The 17,935-nt window shown below is 48.8% G+C and overlaps 1 protein-coding gene across 1 annotated transcript; it reads left to right on the top strand.

Annotated features, from left to right (window-relative positions):
• Positions 1-1,104: 1,104 nt before the first annotated feature.
• Positions 1,105-16,252, top strand: NFILZ (NFIL3 like basic leucine zipper). Its single transcript, XM_019293140.2, has 2 exons — positions 1,105-1,215; positions 13,979-16,252. The coding sequence occupies exon 2, from the start codon at positions 14,004-14,006 to the stop codon at positions 14,397-14,399; it is 396 nt and encodes a 131-aa protein (XP_019148685.2). The 5' UTR covers positions 1,105-1,215; positions 13,979-14,003; the 3' UTR covers positions 14,400-16,252.
• Positions 16,253-17,935: the final 1,683 nt, after the last annotated feature.

The raw sequence follows: 17,935 nt of genomic DNA, 5'->3' as shown, positions 1-17,935 counted from the left end.
AACCTGTGCTCACCCTGAGGACAAGGAGCTGGCTCTGCTGAGGCCTCGGTGCAGTGCAGAGAAGCAGAAATCACCTCTGGGCTTTGCTGCACCTTTCCCTCTTTGTGCAGCTGCCAGGACCCTCTGACACCTGGTGGACACCAAACAGGACCTGGGCTGCACCCAGAGCAGGCTGGAAAAAAAAAAAAGAAGGCTATTTCATGCTTGGGTTTGAATCCTCCCAGTTGCAGGGGAAGTTTTATTCATAGAATCATGGAATAGTTTGGGTTGGGAGAGACCTTAAGGATCATCCAGTGCCATCCCTGCCATGGGCAGGGACGCCTTCCACTGTTCCAGGCTGCTCCAAGCCCCGTCCAGCCTGGCCTTGGGCACTGCCAGGGATCCAGGGGCAGCCCCAGCTGCTCTGGACCAGGAGCAGATCCAGCACCTGTCTCAGACTCCACGGGAAGCTCAGGGAGAGGTGCTGCGACCCTCTGAGCTGAGGAATTCAGAGAGGGAATTTAACTGACTGCAATCAGTCCATTAAGTGGGGCTGCCTTAGCACAGGTTTTGCTGCGTGCCAATGGTTGATTCATCAACAATGAAACATCTCCAAACCCCAGCCCTGAACGTCCCCGTTTGTTTGTGCCACTCTTGTGTGTGCCAATCTCGTTTAAACTGAGATTTAAATTGACATTTATTCTGGTTTTATGGCCGCATCCATCAAGCCCTTCTCATCTTCCTCCTCTCCCTCTCCATGTCCCACCCCACGGGGGTCCGTGCCACCCTCAGGGCGCTGCTGTCACCTCTCTGGGGCTCCTCACTCTCTCCTGGGTGACTCCACACCTTCCGCAGCGCTTTGAAGCTCCAATTCAGCAGCAAATCCTCCCCCTCGCTGCCTTTTGGCTGCCGATGTTGACGGGAAGCTCGAAAGCAGCGCTGCTGCTGCAGGAGCACCTGCCCTGCCCCCGCTCTGTCCCCGCATGTCACCGCCTCTTACGTAATCGCGACATCGCTGCAGCTTCCCCGGGGCTGCTCGTGCAAAAAAAAAGGTGAAAAAGAAAAAAAGAAGAAAAAAAAACAAAGCCTAAAAAGGACCCAGGGCCATGTGTGGGGGTGCGGGGCTGTCCCAGGGGCGGGAGGTGAGGGACACTTGGGGACGCGTCCCCCTCTCGCCCTGCCCGGGGGGCTCCTGCAGGAGCCGGATGGTTCCAGGGCTTGGGGCCCGTCCTCAAGGTAAGTCCTGGCCAGGAGCTGCTGGGGAATCCGTGGGGTCGGGGCTTTTCCAGGTGTCGGGGGGCAAAGGAGGCAAAGGAGGAAACCATTGCTGGGTTTGTCCGCAGAGCCCCGGGGCTCTCCTGGGACGGGGAAAATCGCTGCCTTTTTAATTTTTTTCATATATTTTTTTCATTTATTTTTCTTCCTTCTTTTAAAATCTTTCTATATTCCCCCTCCCCTTCCCCCCGCACTTTCTCCTTTTCATATTTTAAAATCTTTTTTAATCTTTTTATTTTTTCTTTTTCATTTTTTTTTCTTTTTCCCTTTTTACTTTGTTCCTGTCCTCCTTTCCTCTCTCTCCCCCTCTCTTTATTATCTCTTTGCACCCTCTGATTTCCCTCAGCTGCCCCCGAATTTCTGTCTCCAAACTGGCACCCAAGCACCCTCCCTTCCCACTGACACCTGGATGCCCAAATATTCACTGTTCTGCCATGTTCCTCCCAAATTCCTTTCCCATCCTCAGAGGTGGTGATGGAGGTGCTGATATTTGTAGCTTTTCTTTTATTATTCCACTTTATTTTCCTCATTGTCAAAGTTAGACAAGTTTTTGCTACCTGTTCTTTCCACTGTGCTTATTTTAGCAGCGAGCATTGCTTTGGATTTCAAGGAAATTTAAGAATAAATAATTATTCTGTTGATTAAAAACCTGTGAAAATGACATTTCTTGGGCCTTCCCAGACTAAAAAAGTCTTTACTGGGTGCCCACCCAAAGGTTGGAACCTCCAGTTCCACAGGTGACAAAAGTCCTTGGCTGTAGCAGAGAGAATAAAAGACTTAAATTTTTTTTTAATATTTAGGATTTATTATTTTTTTGGCCATTCTAAACTTGAATGTTGTTGTGCAGTGGCTTCTGACTGGCTGGATTTCTTGGGGGCAGCCAAAGATTTGTTGGGAGAAGGGAAATACAGTTCCTAAGTGTCCTACATGCCAATTATCCCATATTAGAGCCCTGCTCATAATAATTATTGCAATAATTAATTGTAGGGTGACTTCCATGCCAGCACGAATGGAAGAACCTGCAGATATGAGGCAGAAAATATTAATTCCTCCAATTTCTGACTTTTCTGGTTGCCAAATGTGCCAAATTTAAGGTGTCACTTTAAAAACACCTCTTTTAAAACCCAGGCACCTTTAAGGGGTCTCAGAACTTCAGTTCTCTTACAAAGAGTCTAAACCATCAATTATTTCCAGAAAATATTCCAATCCCAACTTGAATTTCTTTACAGCGTGTCCTTAAAAGTTAAATTCAAATGATGCTGGGTTAGGAAATTGAATGTGAAGAACTTTTGGTTTTGTTTTGTTTGCGGGGCCGCGTTTTCGGTGTTGTTTTCTGCCAGTCCAGTTTTTGGGGCCCCACATTTTTCTTTAATTCAAAACTGAGACTTCCACATAATGAGGCCCCTTTAGCTAACAGAGGCTTCAAGAAAAACAGCAGATATTGGGAAAATCTTATTAAAGTCCAGGATTTTTTTTTCCTGAGCAGCTGTAAAACATCTTTGGAAGCAACGACACCAGGCCCCGGCCTTGCCCTTGGGGTCCCTGCCCTAATTTTTCCTGAGGTGGGAACCTCTAGAACACAGCCCAATTTCTGCTGTTTGCAAACTGTTTCTGTTTCTCACACTAATTAATTAATTAATTAATTATTGATCTTCCCGCTTGCCCTGGCTGCAGGGGTATTTTCTCTGGGCAGGATTGGTTTGAAGGGGGCTTTTACTGTGCTACCACATCAATGTGGCCTCAGCAACTGGGGGTGAAATGTCCCCTTAAATTTGGATTTTGAGGAGTTGGGGACTCATCCCGTCTCCTGGGGGTCCCTCAGACCTAAAAGATGGGGTGGGTGAAACCCTTTTGGTGAAAAACCTGCCCTGGGTATGCTGAAATTGGTGCCAGGCCACAGCTCCCTCCTTTTCCAAAGCTGTGCAATAATTCAGGTAATTCAAACGAGTCAGGTAAGGTGTAATTAATAACAGAAAATCAGGTGAGGTGTAATTAATAGCAGAAAGTCAGGTAAGGTGGAGTTAAGAGCAGATTTTGCCTTTGTATCTCAAAAAGGAAAAGTACCTTTATTTTCTTGTGGAGTCAAGAAACTCCTCCTGCTTCCGCCTTGTGAGCATTTACTGCGATCCTTAATATTGCAATAATTGGAATATTGCAAAGATTGGAGTAAGCAGGGGATGGAAGACAGAGTCCATCGATTTTTGCTGCTTTCTGTCATGGCCTGGCTGCTCATTTCTGCTGTTTGGACACAAACCTGGAAAGAGCTGAGCAGCTTTAGTGGAGACACTCCAGATTTGGCTCTAGTGCAGTTTCAGACAAAACCCAAATCCTAATTTAGAGTCTTGACTTTATTTACCCAGCATTTTGAGACTGATAAAGCCCTGATAAGGACCCTGCTGCCTTGGGCACCGAGGAACCAAGATTGGGGGTTGAAATGAGCGGTTTCAGCTTTCATGGGTTGCCAGCAGCTCTGTGTGTTACGGAAACTCAGCAGCAGTGACTGTGCCTGAAAAATCTTCAGAAGTTTCATTTATTTCCTGTGATGGCAGAGTGAAAGGGAAACCTCTGAGTGAAAATCTTGATATTAGCAATTAATGACTGAGAGACGTGATCAGGCTGGGCCGGGAGTGCCTTTGGCACGTGCACAGGTGCAGGAGGCCTGGCAGCCTCCAGGCCAGGCTGCTGGTGAGGATTTGCTTCCTTTCAAAACAAAAAGGAAAGTTTTTAGAGGACTTCAAGTCCTGTGACAGGATTTCTGCAGAAGAACTCAAGGATGGGAGTGTTCCTGCTGGAAAATTATCATAAAATCACAGAATCTCAGACTGGTTTGGTTGGAAGGGACATTAAAGCCCATCCAGTGCCACTCCCTGCCATGGGCAGGGACACCTCCCACTGTCCCAGGCTGCTCCAAGCCCCATCCAGCCTGGCCTTGGGCACTGCCAGGGGTCCAGGGGCAGCCACAGTTTGTAACCATAAGAAGACAATGACAAAGGTGCCGTGTGCAGAAATCCATGGTCCTTGAGATGCTCCAGTCCCAGTCTGCTGAATGTGCTGCACATCTCAGTGGGAATGGTCTGGAGCATGAGGGGAAGCAATGAGGTGAGGGCGGGTTTTATTTAGGTCCAGAAACTCTTGTCAATGGGACCCTCTAGCCCTGAGTCGTGCAAGTGCTTGTTCTGGCTTAGGCACAGGAAAAGACTGGGAGAAAGAGAGGGAGAGCTGGACTTGGTTTCCGTTTGTCTGCTTAAAGCTAAATAATTTATTGGGGCTGGAATCTGGCTGGGTTTGCAAAATCCCAGTGGGATCCACTGCCTGTGTGTGTCTGTGGGGCTCAGGGATAAGGTCAGGGCCTGGTTCAGTTTGGTAAATCAGGAATAATTCATAGCTGCTGCTGGGAGGAACCACACAAGGAGCAGGAGGATGGGGATCCTGGAAGTTTCACAGGCTGTACAAAATATTTTGGGTTGTGCATTGTGAAATAGATTTGTGGAAAGATGAAGGAAGGAATTGGGAATATCAAATACAGGAGAAGGCTCTTTCCTGACTGGTGTTTGCTGGAGAATGGATTTGGAAAATGAGGGGAAGTCCTTGTTTTTAGAAGGATTTGTTCTGCTTTTCCTCTGGAAGTGTTGTCACTGTCACTTGGTGACAGCGGCACCTTTTCAGCTCCTGCAGAGCAGAGGGATTTTGTCATTTGCAAGTGATAAAAAATGACCAAAATGACAGAGTTCCACTGTTTTTAAAATAGGGATTTCATGTACCTTCAATGTACCTTGCTGACCAGGGATGGTTGCATCTCCCAAAGATTGGAAATGTGGTCAGTTATTTCCTGCTGGGTCTTGATTTCTGAACTGGAGTTCTTGAGAATTCCAGGACAGAAACCCCTGACTTGTTAAGGCCGATGTCAGTTCTTGCTTGAGCCAGCATTTCTGGCCTTGTCTCAGAAAAAGCTCTTAGGCTCAGCCTAATTTTAGATTTCAGTTCAGACCTCCTGGATTTCAGAGCCTGCAATGACGTTCTGTGGGGAGGAAGGGACTTACCTTGGGCTCGCGGCCGCCTCTCACTTCTTCCTCCTGCCGAGGCATCACCATAACCTGTGGGGTAACCTTCAGATAATGATGAGCTTTATCTCTACCCATTGATCTTCACTTTTTAAAAAAACCCTATTGTGACAGCAGTTTTGGTCACATTCAGTATGAAGCAGATGGAATTTTCCATCCCTCTGGGTAGGCAGAGAGGGGAGGAGGGCGGAAGCCAGGCTGCACTCGCCGCACATCGCTCGTGGGCATCCAACTGCTCCTCCAAGGAGCTCCTTCAGCTCCTGGGCTCCTTCTCTTCTCCTCCCATCGTCAGAGTGGAGATCCAGTGGCTGGAAAAGCTCTCCTGCAGTGCCACCCAGGTAAATGCAGCCACACCCGGCAGGTTCCCATCAGCAGCCCCAGAGCGGCTGCTGGAAATATCCCAGGAAATGCCAGGTTCATCCCTGCCCTCTGTGCTGCTGAGGGGCACAAAGGCTTTGTGTGCTCTTTCCTTTCTTAGCAATGATATTCTCAGTGATATTAGAGATGATATTTTAAATGACGCAGGTCTGATATGGAGGGGCTGCTCCTGCAGTCTGGGCCCTGGGATTGCGCTCGAGCGTGATCTCAGGGAGAGGCAGCGTCAGGAGCTCTTGGCCAGGTTGGGTTTGTTGGCATCAGTCAGCTCAGGGGAATTCCAGCCTCTTTCAGCATCGTTTGATCTGAGTGAAAGAGCTCAGATATCTCGAAGAAATGGCCAGGGGAAGAAGATTAATTCAGTAATTCGTGCTGTGTGTTCTTGGAGCAGGGTCCAACAAGTGGGTGCTGAAACTGAAGGAACAACTAAAGATGTTTGTGAAATTCTCTGGAGTGCCCAGGTTGTTTTTCTGACTTAATTGGTTTTCCAAGGAGAGGTTTGGTTGTTTTAAAAAAATAAGCAGAAATTACGTGAAAATACTGAGATCTGAATTGTTTTGAATTTTTATAGAATCACAGAGTTCTGGAATGGTTTGGGTTGGAGGGACCTTAAATCCCATCCCATCCCACCCCTGCCATGGCAGGGACACCTCCCACTGTCCCAGGCTGCTCCAAGCCCCAATGTCCAGCCTGGCCTTGGGCACTGCCAGGGATCCAGGGGCAGCCCCAGCTGCTCTGGGCACCCTGTGCCAGGGCCTGCCCACCCTCCCAGGGAACAATTCCTTCCCAAGATCCCATCCAGCCCTGCCCTCTGGCACTGGGAAGCCATTCCCTGGGTCCTGTCCTTCCATCCCTTGGAAATTGTCTCTCTCCATCTTTCTTGGAGCTCCTTCAGGTCCTGGAAGGCCACAATTAGTTTACCTTCTCTTCTCCAGGCTGAACAATCCCAATTCTCCCAGCCTTTCCTCCCAGAGCTGCTCCATCCCTCTGATCATCCTGGTGCCTTCTCTGGAGTCGCTCCAGCAGCTCCACTCCTTCCTATCCTGAAGACCCCAGAGCTGATTTCAGTGTTCAGCTGAAATACTCAAATCTCTGATTCCACTGTTTCTAAACTGTCCCACAGTCAATACTTTTCACCCAAACTGTGAAATAAAACAGGGGAAGAAAAAGGATTTATTGAAAGTCCTTTCTCAGAGGAAAAAACCCCAAATTTATGAATATCTTGCATTGAGCCACAGTGGGACAGGTCAGATTTCTCGGGTTCAGAGGCAACTGAAATGGAGCAAACACTGCGAAAACTTCATTATTTTCTGATTCATTATTCAGCAGCTCTCACTGAGGCATTTGCAGACCAAGAAATGCAAAACTCAGCCACTTGTAAAGGTCCAGCAGCACCTCGGGGGTTTTCAGGCTTTTGCAGCACATTTCCAGCCTCATGGTCTGTCACAGACCCACAGTCAAATTTAGAGGTCAGGTTGTTCCAACCTGAGCAATACCTGAGCTGCTTTTGAGGCTTCTTACCCCGAGCAGAGCAGCCTCAGGGCTGTGGCCTTGGACCACAGGGCCTGGGGAATTGAGGAAGCAGCTGCTTTGGTAACTCAGGCTGGGTTTCCAGGCTTTGAACTCTCCTACCTCAAGACCAAAGAGACAAAATTAATTCTACCGAGCTCCCAACAAACCACCTGTTGTGATTAGGCTGCGGGGACAGTGATTTAATAGCTCAGAGCTCAAAATTTTAGCACACCAGGAAGTTCATTGTGTCCTTCTGACCTGGAATCTGTAGAGGAAAAGGTGATTTTCGGGAGTTCATGGTTGTAATAGTAATTGATATTAATTAATAGTGATTGTAATCTGCTCCAGAGAATCCTTCTGGGCTCTTGGAATCTGAATTTCAAAGAAATGAGTGCAAAACTTCAGTGGAGACCAGATTTTAGAAAAAGCTGAAGGTGAAAATGCCTACTTTTGGAAATTAAAGGCCCTGCAATCCACTGCCAGACCTGCAGCAATATTTAATGCTTGGAGCCAACAATCATTTGGTGTTTTCAAAATAGAAACAGCAAATTGGGGCTTTGGCACAGTGGGCTTGTTTCTGAGTCAGTTTTGGTTTGAGTTTGAGTTTAAAGCTTTCATTCTTCCAGCAGTGGCTGCCCCAGGTCATCGGGTTCTGCTATTTGCTCCTTTTGTGCCTCCTTTCATCACCAGACCACGTTATTTCCCACTGAGACGCAAGAAGTGAGTAATAGCTGTTCCTCAACAGCTCCTGTTAACCACTGTGCAGTGTGAATGTCAAATACTCAGGAATATGAGTAATTAGAGCGAAGCCCTTTCATCTTAAACAGGCTGGGAGGTTTAGAGAGCACCCTAAGACACCACCAAACCACAGGGTTAATTTTTTTTCTTATTACGCAGGTGAAGCAGCAGCAGGGATCAAAACTTGTTTGCTGCTTGCAGTGTTTGTACAGCACAGCGTCCCTGGGAGAAGTTTTCAGAGGTTTCTGATGTAAATCTGCACTTGGGCCTCATTTTATCAGTGTAAGTTCTTGTATCAGTGAAAAATATTGGAGTTATCTCATTTTATCAGAGCAAATTCTCAATAACTGCTGTGCGTTTGATGTGCTGGAGTGGCTTGAGGCTAAGGGCTGAGTTCTGATTTAGTTTAGGATGAGATAATTTAAAAGACAAGAAATAGGCAGCTCTCAAGCTCCTTTATATTGGTGTGAAGCAAGGGCAGCTCGGCTCAAGCTCTGTGTGATTTCAACTCCAAATTCCAAATTCTGATCCCAGTTTAACCAAAGTAAATTCCAGTGATATTCCCATGGATTGGCTCTTATACATCCAGGTGATGAATTGAGTGTGACCAGGAAACTGGGAAGGAGTGAGAGTTTGAACCAAAGGTTGTCTGTGGGGTAGTGAATTTCAGAATGGATTTGGGTGTTTTATGAAAAACAACTGGAAGTTTTCTTCCCTTTGCTTCTTTAAAATCAACCATTTTCACTTCAGAGCTAAGAACAGAAACCTCCAACACGGGGAAGTTCTGCCAAGTCACTCTGTGCCCTTTTATATTACATTGATTGTCCTATTTCATTAAAATATATGTAGATTTATGCCTGGAGTTTCATTTTTGACGTTTTAGTGATGAATGCTCCTCTCAGCTGTGCTTTTAAATGAGACTTCAAACACCCCATTTTTATTGATTGGTTGTAGATATAAATTTTTTCTATAAGTATAAACAGATGTGAAGATTTAAGACAAAGTTTGCAACTTAGGGAAGCCTTAGAGAGAGGTAGCAAAATTTAGAGTCACACATGAAAAATGGAGGAAACAGAGAATAATAAAATACAGATATGATACTACGGGGATTGAATTTTGTATTTAATCCACGTTGTCCTTTCTAATCCCAAGGTAAAACCATGACTGTGGTTCAGTTGTACATCAACAACCACTTGCTGCTGAACAAGGCCAGATCTTTGTCCCTTTTTTGATGACTACATTATCCTGAGGCAAAGAACTCCACATTTTAGTTGTGCTGTATGAAGATTCCCTTCGTTTCTTTGAAATCTGCTCCCCGATAATCCCAGCTCATTTTCTTTACTCCTGAGAAATAATGAGTTAAAATTTCTCGTTGGAGAAGCTGTTCTGGTTGCCCTTTGCAAGATTGATTTTAATTTTGCTGCATCCTTGAAACAAAAAGAATAATCTGAGGGTTGAGGGCTTGCCTTGGGCTCAGAGCAAAGGGAGATTCAGCAGCTGATTTTGGGGTGGTTTGATTGTGTATCAGCTCAGGGCTCAGCACTGAATCAGTTCCTCTGCGATATCAAGTTTTTCCTGGAGGGTTTTGCACACCCCGCTGGAAAGTCCAACTCATCAGAGCCCCCTCTGATCTGTGGCTTGAGGGGGGAGATAAGGGAAAGGAGGGGAGATAGGGCTGAACCAAATCTCTGAAGCTGAGCCCTACCAGGGCCTTCTTTTAGTCGGAGGAGAAGTTTTTACCAAAAATGAGGATCTTTTGAGCAGGGTGGTGGAGAGTAAGTGCAAACCCCTGAGTACAGCATGTCCTCACCCTCACAGAGGTGCAGATTAAACCAGGGCACTGCACATTTAGCCCTTCCCAGCTGATCAGAGGCGTTGTAGAAGTGATAAGAATGGGTTTTACTGCTTATCTTCGTGTATTTAACGATCTTTATATAAAAATTGTGCCTTGCATTCGGCCTGCTCAGAGGTAAAGCTCAAAGGCTGCTCTCTAGAGAAGCAGAGCTTCTGAGATGTGCTCTGTCTGAACAGAACCAGCAGATTTTGAGGAAAAAAAGAGGTGAAAACCAAAGAAACAGCATCATTTTACAAATGTTTTGGTGCTTTCTGTTCGGGGTGCAGAGCTTGGCCTATATTCAGGCGAGACGCTGGTAAATAGATGTCTTTTATACTTCCAGCTGCAGAAACAACAGACACCAAAGCACCTTAGAAACTCTTGGTTGCATAATTCACCCGACCAACATGCTCTAAAGTCACTGCTAATATTAATGTTTCCACTGGGCCCGGTGGGGACGGGCTCGGTGTCACTTTGTGCTCTCCACTGCTGGAGGCCGCGCTCACGAAGAGCCCCAAGACACTCGTGTGGGTACAGGTGTGACTTTGTGGGCTGCAGATAAAAATAACAGGTAGAGTTGAGACTCTGTGGCCTAAACCTTGATGCTTTCACACACTGGCCCAGCTCAGGCTTCATTCCTTGACCTTAAAAGGCCAGATCCTGCCTCCGATAAGAGCTTCCCCTGCCTCCCCCCTTATAGCCGGCCTCCTTCCAGGCCTTCCCCACCTCCAAGGAAGTGGAAATGTTTGATTCCTGCCTTTTCCCCTGGGTTCAACCCTCACTTCTCACTGTTTCACTTCCATGTGCTTCAAGTGTTGAGTTCTGAAGGAAATTCCCACCTTGGGACCATCGCTTGGAGAGTGAGGGGTTGGATTAATGTGGGAAAGGTTCAACAAAATGGGGTTTCAGGAAGGTTCATTGCTCAGGTTCTGTCTCACAAAGGCCTATTTTGGGTCCCTTTTCTCTGCCCCCCGTGCTTCCCAGCCTGATTGAACAGGGGATATTGGGAACAGTAATCCTGAAACTTCCCATAGGATCTCCTTGTGATGAGCACCAGGAGCAAGGGAAGGACAGAGAGAGAACAACCTGCTCTGCCCACTGCAGGCGAGGAGTTTACTTAGTGAAAAAGCCGCCTGTTGATCTTTGACTCATTCAACAAACAACTCACATCACCTCCAAACCTGAAACGTTCCTGCTAAGTGATTAAGCCCTGAAAAAACTGCATTTCTGCCTCTCGACACTGTGAGAAACCACAAATCCATTTGCTGTAATTCTCCTTTTGATGCTTTCAGGTCAGCAGTAATTCTGATTGAAAGCTGGAGAAATTACCCCAAACGCATTCGCGCTGAAGGACATTCTTTGTTTTGGTTTGTAGCTGCCCTCAGAACCTTTGTGTACTCTTTGAGATCTCCAGGGCTTAGGGATAAATTAAAATAAATGCATTCCAAATGCCTTTAATCACAAAATCCCACCAATTTGTGCAGAGAGTACTTTGGTGGGACTTGTCCTGTTTAAACCAGAACCAAACTCTGATCACACTGGGCAGACTGGGAGAGGAAATAGATGTGGATTGGTCTAGTTTGCAGGTCTGAGTTGTGCAGAGGTCACTGGTGATGACAACCTGCCAGTACTGAAGGGTTCTAAATCTGCATAAATAAAGATTTCATCTACAAGCAGTAGAACATTGAATCAAAGGCCTTGCACAGCATTTTAGCCTCAGTGTCCATCTTTGTACTCTACAATATTTGTGTAACTCTGTGTGTGTGTATGTGTGTGTGTGATGGAGCTCGTTTAATCCATCCTCACATTGCTTGATGCTCAAAATCCTCCAGAGGTCTTTCCTGCCTCTTTTGTTGGGTGCTTGGGATACCTTAAAAAGGGATTTGGTTTTCTGAAATACCTTCAAATGGACACTGAGTACATTTAGATGGAAGGAATTGTTCCCTGGGAGGGTGGGCAGGCCCTGGCACAGGGTGCCCAGAGCAGCTGGGGCTGCCCCTGGATCCCTGGCAGTGCCCAAGGCCAGGCTGGACATTGGGGTTTGGAGCAGCCTGGGACAGTGGGAGGTGTCCCTGCCCATGGCAGGGGTGGGACTGGATGATCCTTAAGGTCCCTTCCCACCCAAACCATTCTGGGATTTTATGATATTTTGCTTTCAAAATTTTGTCCTCTCTATGATTTATGAGTTGTATCCTGGAGGAGTAACAGGTGACTTAGAAAACCAGACCATTCAAATGTGGTCTTTCACGTGAAGCTCAGAAAGCCAAGAACCCTGGAAATTTTTCAGTTTCCTCCAGACACAAATTACAGCTGGACAGTGTTTAGGAATTGTTTATTGCCCACAGAATGAACTCTTTTGAGTCGTGTTGATGTGGGATGATGAAGAAGAGAGGAAAGCCCAAACATGGTCCTATGTGTCCTTCTGAGACCTGTGCTCAGCTGCTCCCTGCCCAGAGCGAGTTCTGGAATGATTTGGAGTTAGATCTTTGCCTTTTGCTTGAGGATGGTTCTCAGCCTCGGAGAAAAGAGTGACTCATGTTGCTCACACAATAAATTCAGCAGGAAGGTTGGAATTATTCATGTGCATTATTGGCCATGTGGGTTTTCAGAAAGCTCCCGTGCCACATTTTCACAAACTTGTGCAACCCCAGCTCTCTGCAGGAGTTTCATCTCTCACTTCACCTCAATATCTCAATTTCATTTCATTCCTAAACAGCTTTTTGAAAATTTCTGGCTAAAAACTGCACAATGCTTGGCTTTTGGATGTCATGGTGGGTTTATTGCCTCTGACTCTGGGCAGCGTTGAGCTTGAATTATTTTATTTTTGGGGGACAGAGGTGGGGGAGTTTTCAGCTGAAAGCATCACCAGTCCTCTTCCCCTCAGCAGTGTGAGCAGCCCTGCCAGGAACCTCGGGGCATGAGTCCCCATGACTCAGAAAAGTCCTTGTCACTTACAGAAACAGCTGCTGGGATTATTCCGGCTCCGAGGGGAGCCATGAGCACATTTCAGTGCTGATAAAGTGTCCTGGAACCAGCGCACACCGAGGGGGCACCTCAGTCACCGTTTGTGTGTTGGTGTTCGTGGGTCACAACAGTGTCAGAGTCAGGAGATGAAGTGAAGGACCTTTCCAAGGGCCCTGGGGATTGAAACGTGGCCAATACCAAAACTCCAGTGCCTCGGTTGCTCACTGAAGTGAAACAATTATGCTTTTCTTCACCATTTTAGGGTAATCCTGGAAAAGTGGTGGCTTATCAGGCTCGGTGCTGGCTGGTCCCTCTGGCCCAGCTTCCTGTTGAAAGGGATGTGGTTCTTCCTGAGCAGGGAAGAATTTCTGAGTGAGAACTGCCACAACACCTCAGGGAGATTATTCACAACATCCTGTAGTGACAGGACAAGGGACAATGGCTTCAAATGGACACAGAGTAGTCAGTTCATTGGGATATTGGGAAGAAATTCCTTCCCATGAGGGTGGGCAGGCCCTGGCACAGGGTGCCCAGAGCAGCTGGGGCTGCCCCTGGATCCCTGGCAGTGCCCAAGGCCAGGCTGGACATTGGGGCTTGGAGCACTCTGGGACAGTGGAAGGTGTCCCTGCCCATGGCAGGGAGTGGGAATGCGATGATCTCCAGTGTCCTTTCCAACCCAAACCATTCCATGGTAGCAAAGCTGTTTTGTAACCCTGCTTACAGCTCCTGCCCAAAGTCCGTGACTGAGGTAAATCAGTTCTTCTCCCTGTGCCTTCCTTATCTCCCAAACAGGGCTAATGACTCTTATTTCCTTTGTAAGGCAGCTTGAGATAAGTGGGAGATCACTACTAGTTTTTATCGTCTTGATTGAAGTTATTCAGATAAAGTGTGACTGTTTGCCGAGTCGGCGAAATGTGTGGGGTGCAACTCTGCTCAGTCATGCTCGGCTTTTAGACATCCTGGGGTGGACTTTGCAGAGACTTTGCTGAGATGTGAGTGAGTGATTGACTGATTGATTGATGTGTTGACACATCAGGACCTGAATATTTTGAAAACGTTTCGGAATCTGAATATTTTGAAAAGTTGGCTCCACAATGACAGTAATAAGCAGGATGAGCTGTCCTCATTTTCCACATGTGTGTAACAGAGAAAAAACAACCCCATTCCCATATTAATTTACCCAATGGCACTAATTACCAGCACCATTAGTGGTAACTAATGAACGTTCTCATTCCGACAGAACCGCAGCTTCCTTCTCCACCACCATGGAGAACTTCCTGGCCCCTCAGAGCGAGCTGGTGCTGCAGCAGGGCAGGGCCCAGCTGCTCCTGGGGAAGGCGGGTGGACATTCCCGGCGGAAGCGGGAATTCATGCCGGACGACAAGAAGGACACCATGTACTGGGAGAAGAGGCGCAAGAACAACGAGGCCGCCAAGCGCTCGCGGGAGAAGCGGCGCCTCAACGACGTGGCCATGGAGAGCCAGCTGGCAGCACTGAGCCGCGAGAACGCCGTGCTCAGGACCGAAGCTGCTGTCCCTCAAGCTGCGCTTCGGGCTCCTCAGCCCCGAGCCCAGCCCCTGCCAGGGCCACCCCCTCGGGCTCTACCTCAAGGGGCACCGGGCAGCCTCCCCACTGCTGGGCATGGAGCCCTTTGCTGGTGACTCCTGCTGCCCTGCCCAGAAGAGCTTCGTGCCCAAGGTGCTGGAACCGGCTGAGCTTCCTTACAAAACTTTCAACCCCTCCACAAACATCTTCGGCTGTGGCTCCAAACCCATTCCCATGGACACTCCTGGCCTCCAGCAGCCCAAAAGGTTTGAGGCGTCCTTCAGCCCCACAGTTTGCTCTCCATTCCTCAGCTACCCCTGCCCAGACAAACACCCTTTCCCCTGGCCTTGGCTGGGCAGCACCTGCTTCTTGTGCCCGTCCACCGGCACCACCGAGGCCAGGAAGGAGAGCAGCATCTCAGTGTCGGATGAAGATGACGAGCAACAAGTGCCCAAAACTTCTCCTGTGCCCCCCTGCAACGTGCCCTGCCCCTCAGAAGAGCAGCTGAAGGGCCGGAGCTTTGCTGCCCTCCCACACAAGCTCCGGATTAAAAGCAAAGCCCTGGGCGGTCTGGAGGAGACTGGGCTGGACTCACACTGAGGCAGCACAGGAACGGCTGCTGTGGGGCCACAGTGACTCATCCCAAGGACACGAATGGTTTGGAAGGATGAGGTGGGAGGGAAATGTGTTTTTCTCCAAACATGGATGTAATTTTCTCTGCTCTGTGTAAACGCTGAGGGAGTTTCTGGGGCTGCATCACTACAGCACAGCTGCAGCTGGCCAGGACCCTGCGGTCCCCCGGTCTCACTGGTGGCTCTGCTACCACAGCAAGCTCGAACTGGAGGTGTGAAGGGGCAGGAAGAGGCCAAGACAGTGGGGATGGTTCCCACACAATGTGACACCTTGTAACTACAGCTGCCAGGGGTATCAACCACTGTAGTGGCCTTCGCTTCATCACCACCCTCATCCTCACCAATGTGCCTGAAGTCGGAATTCCCTGACACAGGAAACTGTTGATGGAACCAGCTTCAGACCCCTCAGCTGTCTGGAGAAAATAAAAAGGGGTTGTGACTCTGGGAGTGTGGATTTACACTGGCATGCAATGGGAGCAGCACCTCCTCCACTTTATTCCAGTTTACAATAATTTATCTCCAGAGAGAACGAACTGTTCTTCTGTGACCAGACACGCTGTGATCCAGAAGATAATTTCATTTATCTTTGCAACTGTTCTTATGGAAAACGAAGTATTTTTTTATCATTATTATTATTGAAATGCAAAAAATATTGTAATTTTGCTTCTTTCTTTTAAAAAAGGCATTTTTAGACCCAATCTTTGAGTATTTGGGAACTCTTTATCAAACAGGCACAAACTGCACATGGTGTTTGTATTCCTGCATCTGCTGGGACACGGTCCCTGTCCATCCTGCCTTCTGCCTGCTTTTCCTTTGTAAGGGGTCTTGAGCCTCCTAGGAGCTGTTGCTCAGTTTTCAAGCCAAAGAGAATTCTCAGGGATGCATTCCAGGTATAGCTGTAACTTCCTCTCCTCAGATCTTTCCTGCTTTCTCTCTTTCCCCAAGGAAAGAATGCTCTTGCAGTTCTGATGTTGCCAGGTCTGTCAGCCCCAGACGTTTTTTGACATGTTGGACAAAACCAGCCCAATCTGATGATTCCATCAGTCCCAGCCTGTTGGAAGAAGATCTCAAAGTGAAAAAGCGACTTCAAGCTGTTCTCCTCTGCCCCAACCACATTTTCAGTCCATGTCCCATGTCCCAAAGGACAGAAGAGCTGCAAGGCCTGCCCAGCCCTGCTGGGAACCAAAGCTGACAGTGGAGCTCAACATCCCTGGGAGTCTCCACCTCTTCAGTTCTCCGGCTTAAGGGATTCTCCTGTTCCTCTGTGTGTCTGCCCCTCTGCTCCACTCAGGTGAGACCCCACCTGCAGAGCTGCCCCAGCCCTGGGGCCCAGGAGGACCTGGAGCTGCTGGAGCCAGTCCAGAGGAGGCACCAGGATGATCAGAGGGATGGAGCAGCTCTGCTGGGAGGAAAGGCTGGGAGAGCTCGGGTTGTTCAGCCCTGAGAGGAGAAGCTCTGGGATGACCTCATTGTGGCCTTGCAGTGTCTGAAGGGACCAACAAAAAACATGGAAAGAGACTATTCACAAGGACAAGGGGGAATGGCTTCCACTGCCAGAGGGCAGGGCTGGATGGGATCTTGGGCAGGAATTGTTCCCTGGGAGGGTGGGCAGGCCCTGGCCCAGGGTGCCCAGAGCAGCTGGGGCTGCCCCTGGATCCCTGGCAGTGCCCAAGGCCAGGCTGGACATTGGGGCTTGGAGCAGCCTGGGACAGTGGGAGGTGTCCCTGCCCTTTCATCCCAAACCATTCTGAGATTCCATGAAAATTTCAGGCTCTGGCGAATAAGGACAATTGTCAGGAGTGTTTTTCTAGGAATCATTTCATAGCCAATAAAGGACTGCAGCAACAATAGGACCGTGCAAAAGAACAGCCCACAGTGCCTGACACGGGATGGAAGAACCCCTCAAACTGGTTTGGAAGAGAGGGCCCTGAGTGGGAGCTGTACAAAGGATCTGAACTGGGAAGGTACCAACATGTGCCCAATAAAACTCTGTTTGCAGAAGCTGCAAAAGGTGTCTTGGTTTGACTGTTGGGAATGGATCTGCATCGTTCCTCCTCAGGAACAGCCAGCCTGATAAATCCATCCCGTGAGAACAAGGGGGAGCAAGCAGGGAGCTGTGGCAGAGCTGTGGGCACCCAGCTTTCCCATTCCTCTGTCCATAAAGGTGTTTTCCCTCTGTCTGTGCCACAGTTCCCAGCACAGACCCTCCAGCACTGGGGCGTGGGGCTCTGTCCTGCCTCACCACTCTTTATAGGGACACCCCACAAGGATCAGCCCTGACTGGCCCTGTCCCCCTGTGCAGAGAAATGGGCAGAGCTTCTTGGCACAGCTGCCCGGGCACGGGGGGGTTCTCCTGTACCCGTGGCATGAGGGGAAACCGCTGCTCAGGTGTGAAACGCGAGGCAGTGATGCTGTGCAGGTTAAAAGCAACCACAGGCGGTTCCATTTCCTGTCGCATTCCCGCTGTCCCCTCTTCACCTCGCAACCGGCAGGGACAGCCCACGGCGAGGAGACGGCACAGAAAGGACCTTGCTGAAAGAAATCGCCGCCCTCCTATTCCTGCTGTTCCCCGTCCCTGTGGGATTCCCGCTGGGCAGGGCTGGGCTGGCTCCGTGAGCCTGCAAAGGGGTCGGGATGCAGCGAGGGGGTGGGAGGGAGCTCAGTTTAATCTGTAGGATGGATTTGAGGTACACGGGTTGCCCCCAGGACCTGCTGCACCTCCGAATCCACTGTCCTTCCTAACCCTGCTGTCCCTCCTAATCCTGCTGCACCCCCCAAACCTGCTGTCCCTTCTAACCCTGCTGTCCCTCCTAACCCTGCTGCACCCCCTAACCCTGCTGTCCCTCCTAACCCTGCTGTCCCTCCTAACCCTGCTGCACCCCCTAACCCTACTTCACCCCCTAACCCTGCTGCACCCCCTAATCCTGCTGCACCCCCTAATCCTGCTGTCCCTCCTAATCCTGCTGTCCCTCCTAACGCTGCTGTCCCTCCTAACCCTCCTGCCTGTGGCCCAGAGTGAT

Source organism: Corvus cornix, chromosome 28 (genome assembly GCF_000738735.6).
Source record: "Corvus cornix cornix isolate S_Up_H32 chromosome 28, ASM73873v5, whole genome shotgun sequence".
Taxonomy (NCBI): domain Eukaryota; kingdom Metazoa; phylum Chordata; class Aves; order Passeriformes; family Corvidae; genus Corvus; species Corvus cornix.
This window is presented reverse-complemented; position numbering and strand designations above follow the sequence as displayed.

Coding starts and splice junctions, on each gene's coding strand:
- NFILZ (XM_019293140.2), top strand. CDS start 14,004: ATGGAGAACTTCCTGGCCCCTCAGAGCGAGCTGGTGCTGCAGCAGGGC.